Source organism: Hetaerina americana, unplaced genomic scaffold (assembly GCF_022747635.1).
Source record: "Hetaerina americana unplaced genomic scaffold, ioHetAmer1.1.p SCAF_6, whole genome shotgun sequence".
Taxonomy (NCBI): domain Eukaryota; kingdom Metazoa; phylum Arthropoda; class Insecta; order Odonata; family Calopterygidae; genus Hetaerina; species Hetaerina americana.
This window is the reverse complement of record NW_027287205.1, coordinates 28,775,723-28,795,247: the sequence shown is the minus strand read 5'-3', so window position 1 is coordinate 28,795,247 and position 19,525 is coordinate 28,775,723. Positions and strand designations below refer to the sequence as shown.

At 38.3% G+C, this 19,525-nt stretch overlaps 1 protein-coding gene across 1 annotated transcript in view; it reads left to right on the top strand.

Annotated features, from left to right (window-relative positions):
- NKCC (sodium potassium chloride cotransporter) overlaps positions 1-19,234 on the top strand; it is a 38,950-nt gene extending 19,716 nt beyond the window's left edge. Inside the window, exons 8-19 of the mRNA XM_071593985.1 lie at positions 3,082-3,313; positions 4,131-4,252; positions 4,977-5,112; positions 6,558-6,769; positions 8,257-8,498; positions 10,498-10,826; positions 13,397-13,517; positions 14,257-14,366; positions 15,168-15,282; positions 16,889-17,037; positions 17,451-17,562; positions 19,099-19,234. Coding sequence (XP_071450086.1) covers positions 3,082-3,313; positions 4,131-4,252; positions 4,977-5,112; positions 6,558-6,769; positions 8,257-8,498; positions 10,498-10,826; positions 13,397-13,517; positions 14,257-14,366; positions 15,168-15,282; positions 16,889-17,037; positions 17,451-17,562; positions 19,099-19,234 — 2,016 coding nt within the window. The remainder of the gene's footprint in view (positions 1-3,081; positions 3,314-4,130; positions 4,253-4,976; positions 5,113-6,557; positions 6,770-8,256; positions 8,499-10,497; positions 10,827-13,396; positions 13,518-14,256; positions 14,367-15,167; positions 15,283-16,888; positions 17,038-17,450; positions 17,563-19,098) is intronic.
- Positions 19,235-19,525: the final 291 nt, after the last annotated feature.

The window sequence follows — 19,525 nt, the reverse complement described above, 5'->3', positions numbered from 1 at the left end:
CCAGCCAAATTTTATCCCTATCTCCATTTATTATCATGCCTCTAAAACCACTTCTTCCGCGCATACGCTGAAGAGCGCGGGTGATAATGCTGCATCCCAATGCCCTGCTCTCTCCTACTACCTTACCTAAAACTCCATCATTTTTTCTCCTTTTTGTCAACTTAATTGTCCATTTTCTCCGCGCTCACATCTCGAAAGCCTCTAATCTAATCTATTCCTCTTGTCTCAATGATCAAGCATCCAAAATAAAGAAAACGACCCCCACATCGAAGTTCTCTCTGGTATTTTCTTTACATCCTAACTTAGGGCGTCTGTCTTCATCTCTGGTCTTCCAGTATTTTACACTTTTTTACCTAGAGCTTATCTTCTGTTAATGTCCCTACCACTCTCTGCCAATCCTTCTCCAAAGCACTCCCAAAATAGGTGAACTGATATACCTGTTTTAGTTCATGCCTCTCTCAGAAAATATGCAGTTATGGGAAATGGTTAAATCAAATGTAGGGCCTTTGTTGTACAGTGTCAATTCAGAGTCATCTTAGGCGGGGTTTTGAAATGTGACAGGCCCTCAGTCCAAGCAAGATCTCCTTGAATCGGTGGATTAATACTGAAAACTATGAACCTTTACGTATTTTATGGTCTAGATTGGAACAAAACTAAGAACTTCACTTAAATTTTCATCTTCCATGATGGACTCATGCGTATTTTCAATTATTTAAAATGACAGATTCTGCACCTAGCACATGCCAAACTAATACTCCGGTGAGTCGAAAAATGAAATGATATCTTCAAAAAGAAGCCTATGATTAGGGTTAAATATCCTCTACTTTAAAACTACTTTAGTCAATTTTTCTATTAGATATTTCACATTTTAAAAAGAGGAAATTATTCCATTTCAGTCAGGCTTTTTGTAGCAACTATATTTTAAAATGTGTTGTAGCTATGTTGGCAGTTATAAAAATTTAATTTTAATTTTTAGTGGCATGAAATTCATTTTAAATTACACTACAAGTCATTCTTTCAATTAATTAAATAAATCTATCAAATGAAAATTTCCACAAAAACTCAAAAAAATAATAATTAATGTATTTGTAATTAACTGCTGATTACGCTTTGATTAAGACCACTGCATCGCTTTCTTTTTTTTAAATCGTAAAAGGTCTGTCAATACCACGTTATGAGCCTTGGACTTAACCTTGAGTAACGTTCATTTAAGACATTACTCAATGTTACAGCGAGATAGCTGTATAATCAAGTTTTAATGAGCCAACAAAAGTTGCTGCTTGTCAGCGTAGCTTAATCTTTTATCGCATCGTATAATTCTTCAAGTGGAAAATTATCTCTCCAAGAAAGGTAGACATTTCGCGCTGAGTAAAATTCAATTATCATTCCAGATTTGACACAGTAGTGATTCTTACTGTGATATCAAAGGTTCGGAACTTAAACCGCGATAATGCGCTATCTTTGCTCATCGTAGCTAACTTTAAGTGGCAATTACCACAGTAATGATTACTTCTTTCAATCTCTTCCAACAATATTTTTTGTCACCGGTATTGGCGTTGCCGATGTAAAATGCTATTAGCACTGAGTATGAAGCGATTCAGCTGGGCGAACTTGCTAACAAATCAGTAAGCTAGTATTGATATTAACGATAATATTAGTTGATTAGGATTGTTCTTCAAAATGAAGAAAATTGTTTCTTAATTTTAATATTTGTATTCATTCCATGATAAAATAATTTCGCTAGTTCTCCTTATGCCATTAACATTTGTGTTTACATCATGATTCACAGTAATGCGCAATTTTTATTGGCATGAAGTCGATCTATCGACTAAACTCGCTTATGCACTTCTTTAAATATATTCATAGGCTCCCAAGTCTCACCTGTTGTACGATCATATTCAAGTTTGCAAACGAGCGAAAAATGGCAATCTTAGGGTCAGCACAATCCAGCATTCTCTCAATTTATTCGCTCCCAACACAACAGACTTTCTCTAAATTAAAGATAGAGCCTCCTTATTTTGTAATAACAAGCCATTTCCTGCGAACTATTAAAATATCCATGGTTGGCTAACTTTGAAGTTGCAAGTGAGTAAAAGAGAACGTGAAGGTACAGAAATGACCCAAATATGGATCATCAGATTTTAAGCACAGAAAGTCTTCTCCTTGCCAAATACTGATTGAGTAAAATTACCCATAAATCGGCAAAAATATTTCATGAACAAAAATAAACGTAGGAATGAGCGTTCTATCTTATGAATTATTAATTCTGTGTCCTTTTTAGAGGTATAGGTTGTTTTAGAGGTATAGGTTGTATCAAATTAATCCCTATACAGTAGTAACTGATATCGATATTAGCACCTCACTATTGCGCTTTTCGCTCATCTCTTGTATGTAAATTTTAAACCATACTATACGTATATGGAGATGTGGACTACATAATGGAAACGTAAATGTTTACTCGGTGACGGGAACATCTCAGGGTATCCAAATTTTCTTCTATCACTTTGAAGTCCCAATTTGAGAGAAGCCATCGGAGATCTTAAGCCTAGCTTACGATTGGAGTCAACGCGCCCACTTACACCCTTGTTCGGTGCATATGCACATTTTATTGGAGGGGTTTGAGACCGAGGGAAGGCATTATCCGTTAATTTCAAAAATCACCCGATCAAAATTTTCATGTTCACGATTGACGTGATCGCATGCACACTCCGTGTCTCTATTATTGTACAATAACTGAAAATCTAAGAAGATGGACAATGATTACCGTCATTGGCGGCCCATGCTGTGTGTGAAGTCCATCATAATATATGAACGTGAACTGAGTTATGCTGCCATTTCATGCAGCCGAGACGGCGTTGATCCGTACGCTGTTTTTTGATGGGAGATGAACAAATGAAAGTCACCGAGCGTCGATTTTCTCCTGGCGGTGCAACCTTTGGCGGCTATCAGAATACTGATGCTCTTTGTGGCAACGCAAAAAATCATTCTGGTAACGCAGTTTCACGACATACGTTTCAAAGGAATATGAAACCAGGCTTTAAACTTCTCGACCCCTTCTCATCTTTCATATCGCTCTTCCAGGTGATGCAGCTTGTCTCTCTCTGGGGCCCGTTCATCTACGCGGGGTGTTTCGCGGCCACGCTATCCACAGCCCTGACCAACCTCCTCTCCGTGCCTCGTCTCATCCAGGCCCTGGGCATTGACAGGATCTACCCTGGGCTCATATTCTTCTCCAAGGGATACGGAAAGGCCGGGGAACCATACAGAGGCTACGCGCTCACGTTCATCATTTCCGCCGCGTTCTTGCTCATTGGTAATATATGTTGAAATCCTAGCAAATCCCAAGTAACCTTGCCGCATTTCAAATGGATATTAACGTCTTTGGACCGAGCTCACTACTCGAGGTTCCATTAATATATGATCAAAGAAAGTTTGTTCTGGAGGTGAAATACGCGATTCACGATTTAAGAAATAGATTTCACTTACGAGTATAGACATAATACAGAAGAGAACAAGAATTTTATGGAATAAAGGAGACAGAAAGGAATGGAAGAGATAGTTAGCGATAGAAGTGATAAGTTATGTTTTAAATTATTTCGCCTCTAATAAAGTACGAAGGATATTAGCGTAGTTCATAATCTATCATTCATTTGCTTAATATTTCTAATGGGCGAAATTCTTCAATTTATTTTTTTTTAGTTCCTTCCGGTGTTAGCGTATTTCATTGTTCATAATCGCCTGTCTATCGTACGCCTGAAGTCAAATAAAAAAAGGGGCTTAATTTGGTAAAAACGCAATCAATTTTGAGGTAATGAACTTTCGCGTGTCCATAATGTTCGCCGGCCAACCTAAAATATGTATTGTAGATTCCTATGTTTTGGTATCTGGGAAACTTAATAACAGGGTAAGTCGTCCCCAGGATTTCAGCAGAACGCAGCAATCAAAAAGTTGCAGGAAAAAGATTTTCCAAAAATATGATGGTTCTTTAAAACTAAAAAAATAAATTTTTCAGCTAATTATAGTTAAAACATATACATGTTTATTGGAATTTATTTTTAAAAGATTGTTTCCTCCCGGAGATCTTCATAAAAATGTGGTAAATTCTTTCTCCTCCTTCCTTCCCAATTCAGCCGAGCTGAACATCATCGCTCCTCTCATCTCCAATTTCTACCTCGCCTCCTACGCCCTCATCAACTTCTGCACTTTCCACGCCGCTCTCGTGAAGCCTGTCGGCTGGCGACCAACATTTAAGGTAAGGTGACACTTCTGCGACTTTCTGCATGGTGAATTTTAGAAGTATGACCAAATGAAGTCTATGACCAAATATTGGAACGAACTCGGTATTTCAATCCGACTCTCGGATATTGTCGTAAATTCGTATTCTTAAGTATTTACAATCCTTATATATTTATCATTATTATTTTTTATTATTTGTGTTATTCTACCAGTTGAGGTAGATTTTGGATGAACACAGCCCATATAATTTTAAATAATATATTTAATTGCCTCCCCTAGCAAAAAAATTAAACCTGATATCAGTGCAGTAAGTCAGTCAACAATTCCGTACGCATATACTCTGCCTTCATTCTATCCAACATGCCTATCCTACTCCTAACCTTTCCTCGCTTGCCTAACGCACTCCTTTTTATCACAGTCTTCAACATCCCATCGTCAATCAAAATGTTGTGTGTCCTTCTCTTCCGCCTCTTATGGATTTCTCCCCACAAAACGTCATCAACTCGCGGGGAATCGCAAAAACATACTTCACATAATTCCTAGTACTTCCTCGCTTGTTTATTTGTAATGGGTGATAAGCACAAATGGTTGGATGAAAAGATTAAAAAATCTGAAAAAGTGCATTTTATACTTCCTTCAAAATTTTCCTGAGGGTTTATTGAATAAAAATTTTCCATAATTTACAAAATCTGCCACGTAATTATTGGTAATTGATGGAGCCCTCCTATTTTCTGTTACAGTACTACAATATGTGGCTCAGCCTTCTTGGATGTGTCCTCTGCGTCGGAATAATGTTCCTCATTAACTGGGTTGCATCCATCATCACTCTTCTAATCATATTTGCGCTGTACCTCATCGTTGTCTACAGGAAACCAGGTATTTATATTTGTATCTGCGATTAATTTTCTTAGAATGTACTTTGAGATGGTATTAAACAATACACTGAAATCGCCCTTCCGTACCACACAAAATTGTAATGGAGACTACAAACTGAAGAGATGATACAACTAACTACCAAAGTTAAACAGTGTCTGATGATGATACGCCAGACATTATATTCGCTGTGGGTAAAATGCACACGGTAAGAATTTATTTTCAATGTTTTGGTAAAAGATAAATATTTAAATGTACATTTCACAAAAAATGTCCTCACTGTCGGTTTTGACAAACATGGTTTGTATAAAAAGTATCGGGAAAGGTTTCGGAAAAATAGATTAATTCCAGACATTGCCTCAAATGCCTCAAAATTCTTCAAAAAACATCCCTCAAGAGTCGATACTCTCTTTCCAGCGGTTGTTCCACGATTTGACGAGTCCTTAGTGAGTGGATTCCGGGTTTTTCTTCATGCAAGCTTCTTTGATGGCATTTAGGTTCCCATGGTGGTCTCCTTTAAGGGAGGATATTACTTTTGGGAATAGGAAATAGTTTGCTGGTGCTAATTCGGGACTGTAAGGGGTTTGGGAAATCGTCGCGATGCCGTTACAGAAGGTATTCGCAAGTTTACACTCGACTCAGCTTTTGATCGTCCATCAAGACCTTCAGGACGAGTTTAGCGCACATCTTTTGCACCGCCAAATTTTGAGTAATAATGGTATGCACTGTCATCTTATCAATGCAAATACAATCAGCAATCATGCGCACATTTATTCGACGATCTGAATTCAGCACTTTGGCGCACGCATAAGGAAGTAACTGTTACGAATACTTTTTATACAAACCTTGTATTAATCCTGTTTTTAGTTCAGATTGATAGATATATTCAAGTCTTAAAATTTCCTGTTGTAAAAATTACGTTCATGGAAAGTAAAGTTTTAAACTATTCAATTGATAATTCCATCACATTTAATCTCAAACCCATAAATGTTTATTATAACCTTTACAGTGGGCGCCACGTTAAAAATATGTAATATGACCTTAATATTTATTATTCTTAATCTATATTTTCTAATTTTGCTGAGTCTTAATTTTCTTAAAAACCCTGAAATTAATTTTTTTTATATTTACTTCCGTTTCAGTTTTTCATTCGTTCAATGTACTTGTGAAAAGTACTTTCCTAAAACCTATGTAATACACATGGCCTCGCTTGTTAGCTATTGGCATTGTTGCCTTACCTAGCAAGAGAACCTGAGACCTCTCACTCCCCCCTTTCATCGTGCCTCTTACCTGTAGTTAGTTTTCCTGTCTGCCAATTTAACTTTTTCCATCCTTATCCAAACCCACATTTCGAAAGCATCCAATCTAATTGCCTATTAGCTTGCTTTAGTGACCAATTTTTCGATAACATTTAGTGCAATTATAGACCAACTTCCTTATTTCCGCAGACGTCAACTGGGGTTCATCCACGCAGGCCCAGACATATAAGAATGCTCTCACCTCCACACTCCGCCTTTCAAGCATCGGCGACCACGTAAAGAACTATCGGCCGCAGGTTCTTCTGCTGATCGGGCAGCCGGCGGATAGGCCTCCGCTCCTGGATGTGTTCAACCTCGTCACCAAGAACCTATCGCTTCTAATCTGCGCCGATCTGTCACAGGTGAGTGACTCTACCAGAGATATACTCTCGTTGCATTCTTCATCATTTATATACCACCATTATTTAGAGTAGTCATCATTGTTATTTTTAGCAGAAATCTACCAGACTGGGGTATATTGACGATAGACCACAAAACAAGCCACTGTAATCCGAGGTCCTGACACAAAGCTGACGGAACAATACAAACATTTGAGAGCGTAAAAATCATTCGCTTTGACCAAGATCCCGGTCAAAGCGAATGATTTTTACGCTCTCAACTTGTTGCATTGATATGCATATTAGCGGATAACTCCGTTAAAAGTTACTGTTGCGGCATCTCCCGCAGTTTCTTGGAATCTAATGGAATAACATGACACAATATATATCCTTAAACCTTAGACTATACATAAATAACTCATTCATTAGCTCTGCATCTTTCTAACTACCTTAATTATATCCAAAATGCCTACTCTTTTCCTCCCTCTGCCACGTTTTCCCAGTATTCTCCCCTCTGTCACCGCCTTAAGCATCCCATAACCTCTCAGTACTTCCTGCATCCACTTGCTCTGCCATTTTCGACATTCTTTCAGCTTTCGTCTCACTTCCACATCCATGCCAAGAACGTCATCTCTTTTCGTACATTTTATATTCTTCTTGAGCAGTTAAACATGATAGATTCATGCATCCTTAAGTTTTTCCACAAGAAAAAATAAATTTCCTGGAATTGTATCAAATTAATGCCTACCGTATCGTATAAAGTATTGAATTTTTGACTGCATATTTATTTCACAAATTTTTAGATTATCCAGTTACTTATCGTGATGGTGACATTATTTTTATTAAAGGAATTCGTAGGGTGAACCTATACGTCAGGAAAGAGGTTCTTCCGAATATAAGTGGTTGTACCGATCATCGCTCAACCATTTTGCAAAATTTGGTCTAATGGTTTGGAAAAAAATATTGTCAAATCAATATTTAGTGCTATATTTTTCGATGGAGCCATTTGAGTGTTGATATATCTGCTTCAGCGGGAGGATTCCGTAAAATGTATTAGAGTCCTTCACTCGTTTAATCATATCTTTCTCAATAAAAATATTCATTTACTAAGAAAGTGAAAGATTTCTCCGTTGACACGCAGGATGGTTCCGCGTTCAAATCCGGATTATGCCTCTAAACAAAACCCAAACAAACGAAAACGATATGAATTTATGGGCGACAAAAATGTTCCTGAGAGACCCCAGGCTACAGGAAAATGCACTGATTTAACCTTAGCAGTTACCACTTGCATAACTTGAATGGTGTTCCAGGAACCGAACTAAATATTACTATTAATTCACTCAAATAATCTAATATTAGGGCGGGTTTCACATGCATTCAAAGAGTTAAAGGGGCCATTGCAGGTATTCTGATGACAGAAATATTTTAGTGAGCGATCTTTACGTGGCTTTTCCGGAGCCATCGCTGGGTTGTCAATAACTGCCAATGTTTTAACATTTGATCCTTTGCAGGAACGTCTCTCACACCGAGGTAAGGGTGCCAGGCAGAGGCGAGCGGCGGAGTGGCTCAAACAGCACAAGGTGAAGGCATTCTACTCGGTCGTCGATGGCCTGGGATTCGAGGAGGGCGCACAGGCCCTCATCCAAGCTTCTGGAGTGGGCAAACTTAGGCCCAATGTCCTCGCCATGGGATACAAATCAATTTGGCAAACCTGTCCACGCTCCGAACTCATTGGCTACTTCAATACTCTCCAGTAAGTAACTCCTGCTTACATTGGGTTAATTCAATTCCAAATTTAGAAAATGAATCAGAAATTCGTTTGATAGACAGATCTCAGAAGGTGTTTGAGGTCAATTTATGGATTTGCATAAAGTACCATTTAATTATACGTCATTAGGAACCCACATCCACAATCTTCTCCTGATGCAATTATCATGGTCAATTTCGAATTTGCATATATATATATATATATATATATATATATATATATATATATATATATATATATATATATATATATATATGTATACATATATATACATATATATATATATATATATATATATATATATATATATTACCCTGTGTTCTTCAACATATACTACATATTTTCAAGCATAATAATAAAATAATTATTTTTGGATGGAAACAAACTTAACACGCTCACGTTCCTTAGCCTCGCCCAAGACATAATCTGACCCTTACAATAGACTCTTCTTCAAATCCGCATACAGTCTACTTCCATTCACTCCACCCAACATGATTATCATTTTCCTCCTGTTCATCTCTCTATCACATTCTGTTGCCAATCAAAATGTTATGGATCAACCTTTCTTACCTCCTTTGGCTATCTACCAACAATCCTCTCTCCACTCCCACCATGCCTAGTACTTGGTTTCTATTTTGCGTCAATTTTACCCTTCCCATCCTTCTAAACGCCCACATCTCAAAAGCTTCCTATCTACGAGGGTCATCCGGAAAGTAGTACCCGTTCGTGCCGCATGAAGTGCTGACGACGCGAGTAGCCGCTGGACGAGGTCAGATAGCTTCAGTGGCTTGTCTGCCTTCTCTGAGCCAAGTTGCGTGACGCTAGCATTGCCTGTGTTGTTTCTGTGATTGTTTACAATGTTTAAAAAAATTGAGAACGCCGCCAGTTGTGAAGTGAGGGCAGTGATTAAATTCCTCAATGCAAGAAACGTTCGCCCATGTGATATTCATCGCCAATTAAAGGAGGTGTATGGAGACAATGTAATGGACGAGTCGTCTGTTCGGCGGTGGTGTCGCAACTTCAACATGGGGAGGGGGAACACACACGACGATGAGCGTTCGGAGAGACCGTCTGTCATTACAGACCAACTGGTGAGCTCAGTTGAATTCGTGAGGAACGATCGGCGCGTCACAATTGATGACATCTGTGAGCATTTTCCCAATGTTTCTCGAACAATTGTTCATGAAATTGTTAAACACCATCTGCATTATGCAAAAATTTGTGCAAGATGGGTCCCTCGCGTATCTCAATGAGCTGGCGGCGAAGGACTATGCAGCAGGAATACAGAAACTTGTCACACGTTATGACAAATGCCTTAATTTGCTTGGAGATTATGTTGAGAAGTAGTTTAAAGTATCCTCTTTCAAATAAAATTTTTTATGTTTGTTAATATTTACTTTTGTGTCTTTATTTCACGAACGGGTACTACTTTCCGGATGACCCTCGTACATTAGTCATGTGGCAAAGTTTCCGCGCCGTACAAAACCACACTCCACATCTAAGTAATCGCTAGGATTTTCTTGGCATGGATTTTCATCAATCCCCTCCTTAAGAAAGCTTCTTTAACCGAGGCAATTCTTCTTCTTAAATCCCAACTACTTTACCATCTTGGCCCAAAACACTTCCAAGGTTGATAAAATGTCTAGTTTTTGCCCTCCGATTTTCCACGTTTTAATTAATCTTCCTTCTTCTAGAAAACCTCATAATCTATGAAAATCAGATTGGATCGATAAGAATATGTTTTAGCATTTGATATATGTGCTCATCAGAGTTGAAACTATCACTCTTATTTCAATTTTAAAGGCAGAGCATATCTACACCATTACATATTCAACGGATGCATGATCTGTTTTCAGCTTTCGGGAACATTTTACAAAATTATTTTTTTCTCTTTCCTTCTGTACTCAACTCACAACCCAGTTTTTCAACCGTTTTCTTCCTGTACAAAGGTGGGTATGCTTTACAATTCCCTCTTCCCTAACAGCGACGCCTTCGACAACCGCTTGGGAGTGGCCATCCTCCGCGTCTCCACGGGCCTCGACTACTCCCGCGTCACCATGAGCCACCCCCATTCGCAAGACGAGCACACGGATGCACTCTCTCTGGCCCTCCCCTCCGCCTCCTCCTCCGCGCCCGACCTCCGCTCCCAGCCCTCCCTGGGCAGCAGCAGCCCCTTCGACGTCCGCAGGGCCATTGAGGACGACGAGAGGACGGGGCGGCTACGACCAAAGCCCATGCTGGCGCACCTCGACTCCACCGGGAGCCTGGACACACTCGAAAGATACGACTCCGACTCCTCCCTCCACACCAGCGGTAAGTGAGTGCATGGCTTGATCGATCAAACTCCTATCGATGTTTTATTTCCGTCGACTTTTTTATCCTGTCCAGCTATTAAATGACCATAGTTTAGATATTGCGGTGGTTTCGATGGTTGAATTCTTTTGGTCTTTATATAGTTTCGATTGCTTGATGTTTTGAACATTAGAATATTTCACCGATTCGATGCTCTCAATAATGCGATACGTTCGTTGCTACACAGATAATGAATCGATGGTTTCCCTGATTTGATGCTTTCAATAATCGGATAAACTATATTAGATTGACTAAAATTTGCTCTTTTTATGATTCGATATATTCGATGGTGCGATGAATCTGATCACAGGGTGTAGTGGCGATCGATTATGATATGGTTTGTGGGTTTCATAACCACCGGTTATCAATACCAATGCCTGTATGCATCGAACATTTTAATATGAAATAGATATATTTGGTAGAAAATTTTTTATTTCATGTATTTATTATATCCTTAGGTAAATTGGATGCCAGATACTCGACAATAATGAACTCTTGATCGGATGTCCTGGGATTAAGTCCAAGAGGCGATGTTTTCCATGGCAGGATTATTTTGGTGGGATACGAATGCAATGCAAAAGACGTTATAATGTGTTTGGTGGGTTTTGGCCATTGGAATTGGCTTATTTTCGTAAAATATGGCCATCTAAGTCCAAAGAGAAAAAGAGCCCTGTTGACTGATTGGGTGTCTCTACCCCAACCACCTCAGTACTTCTTTCCTCGGAGGCATCGATTTCCATAATAGTTACTATGTCAATTATAAATCGGGAAATAACTAGAGAAGAGGATGAACTAGAAAATTCCCTAAAATGTTCTACTAAATAGTTTCATTATTACTGGCTTTTTTTGGAAAATCATTTCATCCAAATGAATGACTGCATTTAAAGTCTTATTCAGAAAAAGAAAGAACAGTATTAAAATAAACTCAATAATGAATAAAAGTATAATACTAATTTTAAATAAAACGAATAATCTCATTCAAAATGAAAATAAAGTAATTAAATTTACACAGCCAATATTTCTAAAATGAATCATTCACCCGTTGTAATTTAATCACCTTCTACGGCTATATATTCTTAGGCATTTTCTTTTCATTTATTCCTCTCTCCCTGTGGCAATCCATTGTCTGTACCGGACCTACAGCATCACGTAAAATATAAGCCAATTTTTTCTCATGTAAGGACAATTATTTGTCAGCTAAAGTTGCTAGTTCCCTGGAAAATTTTGCACTAGATATTATGTTATTTCAAAGTTTCGCATTGAGAAAACTTTTAGCTGGGCATAATATTTGCATCATTATACTCATTCACCGAGACAATTAACAACCAATCAATCTGGGTCCTCAATGACTTGGCACTCCTAACAGAAGTTACAATAGTCAGCATTGTTTCATTAAGGGCTCCGTGAATGGCATATTTCTCCAATGCACCCATCACGATTCTCATATGGCCCCTAAATTGTTTTTAAATAGTGGAGACTTTTCAATGTAGAAAATAAACAAGACGAGTATCGATTAACTTCCTCCTTTGATTTCGATAGCGATCCCTGAACTTATTCGGAAATAATTTCTGAACTGATTTTTGTCCAACATTAAGTGTATACCGTACTATTCCTATTCCGAATTTTGTGCTCCCTAAAGATAACATTCCTAAATTTACATCACATGAAAGTGGGCTGGGAATTCGTAAAATCAGTTAGGTTTGCTAATGACCAAGCTTTAGTTTGTCAGTCAGCCAAGGGGTTGCAAGCATTGCTTAGTGAATTGCAAATTCAGTGCGACAGGTATGGGATGGGAATCAATACTAATAAAACAAAGGTTTTGCGATTTTATAGAAATGAATAGGCTAAGCTAAACATCAAAATAGGAGGGCAAAAAATAGAGCAGGTAGAGCAGTTTACGTATCTCGGTAGTGTTTTGGACCAACACGGTCAAAGTAATAGGGATGTAAGGAGAAGAATTGCGCTAGGCAAAGAGGCTTTCACAAGAAGGAGGGAGTTGATGACGGGGACGTTGAGTAAGGATGTTAAGAAAAGACTCGTAAAAACTTTGATATGGAGCGTAGCTATGTACGGCGCGGAAACGTGGTCATTGAAGCAGGAGGATAGACGTAGACTGAAATGTGGGTTTGGAGAAGAATGGAGAAGGTGAAATGGGCAGATAAGAAAACAAATGAGGAAGTACTTGGTATGGTGGGCGAAGAGAGGGGTTTGTTGGGAGCAATCCTATGGAGGCAGGAAAAGTGGCTGAAGGGGGTATTGACCGGCAGTGGGATGTTGAAGACAGTAATTGAGGGGAGAACGTTAGGCAAACGAGGAAAGGGAAGAACAGGATAGGGATGTTAGACGGGATGAATGGAGGAAGAAAGTACTCAGAGATGAAGAGGGACCTGATATAAAGATGGATGCTGGATTTTGTGTTTTGTTAGGAGTCACAAAATGTTTTATTTAATAGCTGTTTCCATCCAAAAACCTACCATAACCGGTAGATTACCTAATAATAATTAATAAATATGATGATTTTCTCATCACAGGCTCTCTTGGGACGTCGCCAGTCAACCACAATGACGATAGGAGCAAAGACAAGAAAGCCGCGGACGCAGTAAACCCACACGACATTTTAAAATCGAAGACCCGGGCAATGGCAAAGAAATTGTGAGTGGAAAATGTTTTAATTACCTCAGAGTTTCTACAATTTCAATTTCAAACATAAAAAGGATTAAAAGGCAAGGTTAAAATACTTCGGTAATGATCAATTGATTGGTGGATAAAAGCACATATTCATTATTAACTTGTTCTTCTTCTAAGAGTTATATGATGATCGATTAAGTCCAAGAAACTGCGGGAGATGCTGCAGCAGTAACTTTTAACGGAGTCATCCGCTAATATGCATTTCAATGCAACAATTTCAGAGTATAAAAATCATTCGCCTTAACCGGGATTCGAACCCGGATCCCTCGATGTCTTAAAATCTGAAATTTTGGGGGCTTTAAATGGACAAGATGTTGTGATGTTCTGAAAAATTTCCCAGTGTAAGAGGACGCCGCGATAGCTTAACTGGCAAAATAATGCTCGGCCGGACATCGTGGGATCCGAGTTCGAATCCCAGTCAAGGTGAATGATTTTAATACTCTAAAATTGTTGCATTGATGATTGATAGTTATTTTTCAGGATTCAAATTTTTAAAAAGGTGAGATATGACTCTCATGAATGTTTGCCAGTATTTAACATGTTAGAGATCGAAGGAGGGAGAAGGGTAATATTAAAATTGACCATCCGTCGCGAATTTGTCAATCCTTATGGCTTTCGAGCGTGATTCGACACAACTTTCGCATCATTTTAAACGTTTAATTATTTGCATTGTATAACGAAATTCTATTTTTGAATGTCCTAGGCTCCCATTCGAGCAAAACATTCCTCCAGAGATCTTGGACGAGATGACACAGTTCCAGAGGAAGCAGAAGAGCGGAACGGTGGATGTGTGGTGGCTGTATGATGACGGAGGTATGCAATTTTTTGAGCAGATGATTCCGCACAGCCCCACTCTCACACCCCGGATGAAAATATCACATATTAAACCCAATATAAAAAGGTGGTCTCAAATGTAATAATTTTACCAGGCATCGCACGAAAACTTATGTCATGAGAATTTAATGGCTAATGACCGAGAAAAAAGACGCGAGAGATAGATAAGTGGAATTAAGATAGACAGGGCAGGAAGGAAAAGGATATGCCCGCTCAAAATATATCAGCCCCTTGGAAATTTTGTGGAAATTATCAACTTGGATCTTCTTAAAGCTGAATTTTCTACATCTTACGATTCCAATGCTTCTGTAGGCCTAAATACAAGTCAGCCAACTTATTCTACAGTCTTCGATAAGTGGCCAAATTTTGAGTGACTTATTATTTCTTTTTTCCTCCCCATCCTATTGGACAGCTCTATTTCCCATTCTCATCACCTTATTTCCCCATAATTGGTCAATAAATTCCCATGACGTAATTTGTCATATTGGACGACCTTAGACCAAGAAGTTAACCATACAAATTATCTCATAATTATGTCCGTTAGAAGAGTAAATTAGGAAAATTGTATAACTATTCATTTTGTTCTAAATGTACATAAAATTGGTTCACTATAACATTACGTTGGGTAAATATGCCCCTCATGCAAATTTCTCAGAAATTGATTTTTCACAATTGAATTTTACATAATCATTTTTAATACAATACTAATTTTCGCGTCAAAATTTCCTAATTTATATTTTGCATAAAGTCATTTTAAATATATGATTTTTCATTTCAAAGGCCTCACACTGCTGCTTCCGTACATAATAGCGACAAGGCACAACTGGTCTGATTGTAACCTGAGGATATTTGCGTTGGCAAACAGTAGACTGGAGCTGGAAGTTGAGGAACGGAAGTGAGTTTGGCTGCACTATTTTTGTCTCTTCATTATATTGGTATTCTACCGTTTAAGGTAGATTTTGGATGTACACAGCCGATTAACTTGTACGATTTTTATCTTTATAACAATGCGAAAAATATTGTAAGTTTTAAGATGCTGTTAATTTTTATGATGTGGCCGCGGTGTTCTAGCAGAACCATCTATACTGTGATTTAATCATCTCTAATTTTATCTCCTGCAATGTACTCAGCACTCAGGCTCTCTTGTTTTGAGACAAGTTTCTAATAGGGCGTCTTGTCTGAGTCCCATTTTGGGAGACTTAAATACTACGTACGTATTACACGTACACGCATTGAATATGAAACACATTGAATCATAGCCGGAAAATGCAATCAGTAGAATGTCATTTTTAATGGTTGACAGGATTACATGCACTTTTAAATAATATTTTAGGATAACTATAAAAATTTAATCGGATTTTTTTCCAGTATTGGTCTACCGACTTAAGGGCCTCAAATGGACCTTTATTCTCAAGGATATATTATAGATCTCAATCAGTCAATCTGCCCAAAGATCCGATTTTCTAAACCGTGCATAACGGCGCTCCACATCCACGTATTCTCTAGTTTTTTTTCTTTACATATGTACTAAAGGATCTTGTCATCAACTCCCATCAGCCTCTTTATAAAGCCCTTCTTTACCTCATGAAGTTTGAATGCCCCCCCACTCTGTCCACGCTAATGGGCCCACGCAACGCTCTCCCCAAATCACTTCCCCATTGACTGTCAATGGGTAAAAAATCGGGAAAATGCTGGTTGAATAATTGGATAACTGAGTGTTGTTTATACTTAAAAAAAACATATGCAGCAAGCTATATAATAACGAAAATAAAAGTAAGAGTACATGAGCTTATGAAATATTTTGCTAAAGATGGTTCAATATTGCTCAGTACCAATTGATGCATGATCATGAGAGTTATTCGAATTTGGATGAAAATAATTTTCATGGTGAATAGCGTAACGTTTTTGGAATATTCTCTTGTAGGTTGTATTCCGTTGGATCGTTGATTTTCGCAATTCTTTCGTATTGTCGCCGCGTGCATTGGTTTTGTCAACCTACGGTTTTGTTAGCATTCCAGTTTGTCTTTAGGTCGACGGTGTCAAATTAGCTGTTGACTGTCAAAGCCAGCTCACTTCCTCAAACGTTTTGCATTAATATGACACTGATTACAGGTCCAAAAGATTTTTGTTGGTCATTTTTCAGGCAATCATCCACCACTAATTAAGCACCGGTGACTCACCGGGGCCAAAAATTTCAACATCCACCATCAACTTAGTGCTCTTCTGTATTCCACTTCTCCATTACATCTTGCCTAACTCCTATTTCCCTCTTAATGTCGTCTTTTCTATTCCCTTTCTCTTTTGTGCGCTACGGCTTACTCACAGAAATAGAGCAACCTTATTTTGTCCCTTAAAAGACACAGTATTTGTTGAAATTGTGAGTGTATAATAAATTTGGGAGTGGAAAGTTATTACGATTATATATCTTTTTAACCTTAATTCAAAATATTTTTTTCTTTTACAACGTGATATTTTATCTTTTCTTCTCCCTTTCCCCGCAGCATGGCAATCTTGCTCTCAAAGTTCCGCATCGATTACTCGAGTCTCAAGATGGTTTACACGGTGGGTGAAACGCCGAAGAAGGATACCGTTCTGTTCTTCGAGAGCCTTCTCCAAGGGTTTATGGAAGGGGACAGCAACGCGAGCGCAAGTAAGTACTCGATCATTCCCCTTTATCTATCGGAAATGAATGTGTAACCCCAAAATTCGTGATTCGTCTCCGTAAAAATGTAACATAAATATGCATAGGGACCAATTCTGGGTCATCCTGGCCGCGAAAGGAGGGAGGAGAGATTATTGAAGTCAGTAACAAAAGAAATGGTATATGACAGTTCTGTTAAAATAAAATTTAATCGGTTTTTATATACTGCTTGGTAATATTAGACAATCTATTGGGATAGAAAAAAGAAATTCGTTAACATGGACGTCGTTCTGGTGGGGAGCCGTTGCTCCCTCCATCCACTGGATTCGCCATTCTTTTGGATTTACTTTATGGTTAAAAATAGCAGTAATATCGAAAGACTTTGAAAGAATAATTCATATATATCCTCCGATTCTTTTCAGAATGCATGGTGACGGATGCGGAACTAACTGCGCTGCAATCAAAAACTAACAGGCAACTCCGTCTTCGCGAATTGCTTCTGGAGAATTCCAGCAAGGCTAATATGATCGTCATGTAAGTTTGGATTAATATTGTTTTTCTTTTTCCATCTAGAGAGATTGTATTTTCTAATTTCCAAATTACGACGAATACTCGGGAAAGAAAACTGAATAATTACTAATAGCATCTTGAAAAATCAATACCACTTTCCGTGATAAGCAACATAATAAGGCCCTGTTTTATTATTTCCATTTAATACAGTGCGCTAAGGACCACAAATGCAGGTAATGCGACCAAATTTTAACATATTTGAAATATCCAAGCAACCTTCTTAACATATGCTGAGAATATTCGTCCAAAAAACATTTTTACTCTGATAGTAAAAAGAGCGCCAAAATAAATTAGTCATTTCGGAAAAAAGAGAAAATGTTTGGCAAATTGGTGACTTTTCTTTTGCATGGACTCATCATATGCAGAAATAATATATTTTTATACTGTCCAGGCAATCACATAGAGGATCTGCATAGAATATCATTTTTTTAATCATGAATCATATGATATTCTCAGTAGCGTTTGGATAGTATTTTATGTTTTCCTTTTACTAACTTTTACCATATATTATATAGCTCTAGTATGCATTAATTAAGAAGAAATTTGGCTGGGATATATTGTCAGATTGGTCTTAGTTCCTCTTTCCAAATGGAAAAGGTAGCCTATGATATGAAGACCACTGAACAAGATGTTTGATTTCGCACGCAGCCTAAGTTGTCCTCATGATCATTAATAAGACGACGGAGAGAAGGGCAAATGGTAGATAGTTAATTAGTAATGGGATTTATTTATTTTTTAGGAAAGTGTTAAAAGTTGGCAGTTTTTCATGTGGAGGCATACGTTCAATATACATTTATGCATAAAATTTTACATTACTTTTAAATTCAATGCATTTATCCATAAAATTTTACGCACATATGCCACTAATACTATACAGGTATAAGATCGTACAAGATCCTTACGAATTCGGATTGATTACCGAATTGGATCGCGTGCAGCGTAGAAGAGCTAGATTTTTAAAACGTTGTCATGATAAACTTAGTAGCGTATCCAAAATATTATAGCAGCTAGGCTTGGAATCACTCACGGAGCGAAGGTTAAATAACAGATTAAATCTCTTGCATAAATTGTAAGGAGGTCTCTTTAGCAGTGATGTCGAAAATGCATTATTGATCACATCGCACTAAGGTAGGAGAGATCATGTAAATGAAATTAGTCAGATTAAGTGTACAACAGATAGATTTAAGAAGTCATTTTTCCCATTAATGATAACGGATCGGAATAATGTTGTCCGACCGCGCTAGGTGGGGAAATTATTTTGGGTCCACAGTAGTCTGGTGTGTAATCACCCCCTGTCACACACCATAGTGGTGGCTTGCAACGTACCGTGTCAATGTAATGTAATAAATCTGTTTTGAAATGTAACGTAATCACTGCAGTTCCTTCACTATCTATTTTCAATTAAATGATACTGTCTCTGTAAAATTGAGGATCTAGTCATATAAAATATATTAAAATATAATTAATTTATGTTATAACACTGTTCTTATGCTTTTCAAGGTCCCTACCGATGCCGAGGCGAGGCGTTGTGTCCGCTCCGCTCTACATGGCGTGGTTAGAGACTTTAACGCGCGGAATGCCACCTTTCCTCCTAGTCCGAGGAAACCAGACGTCCGTCCTCACCTTCTACTCCTAGAGAGGAAGCAGACGGAGCTTGCTCCTCTTTTTTTCTAGTCAGATTTTCTCCTGCAGCGTTTCTAAAACAGCGGGTCGACGTCGCTTGGTGCCCGTAAACCGCGGGATGCTCATAGGACGAGATCGGCAGGGTCCACAAAAGACAAGTCTCAGGACTTCGAAGGAGCGAAATGCCCGAAGATTGTTTTCGCTGCTTGATACCTAGACGCACCTTGATGTCTGAGCCCCGTGGTCATCGCATGCAGCGGCATCATCTTCGGTGCAACCCAAATCCAAGACTAACAATACAATC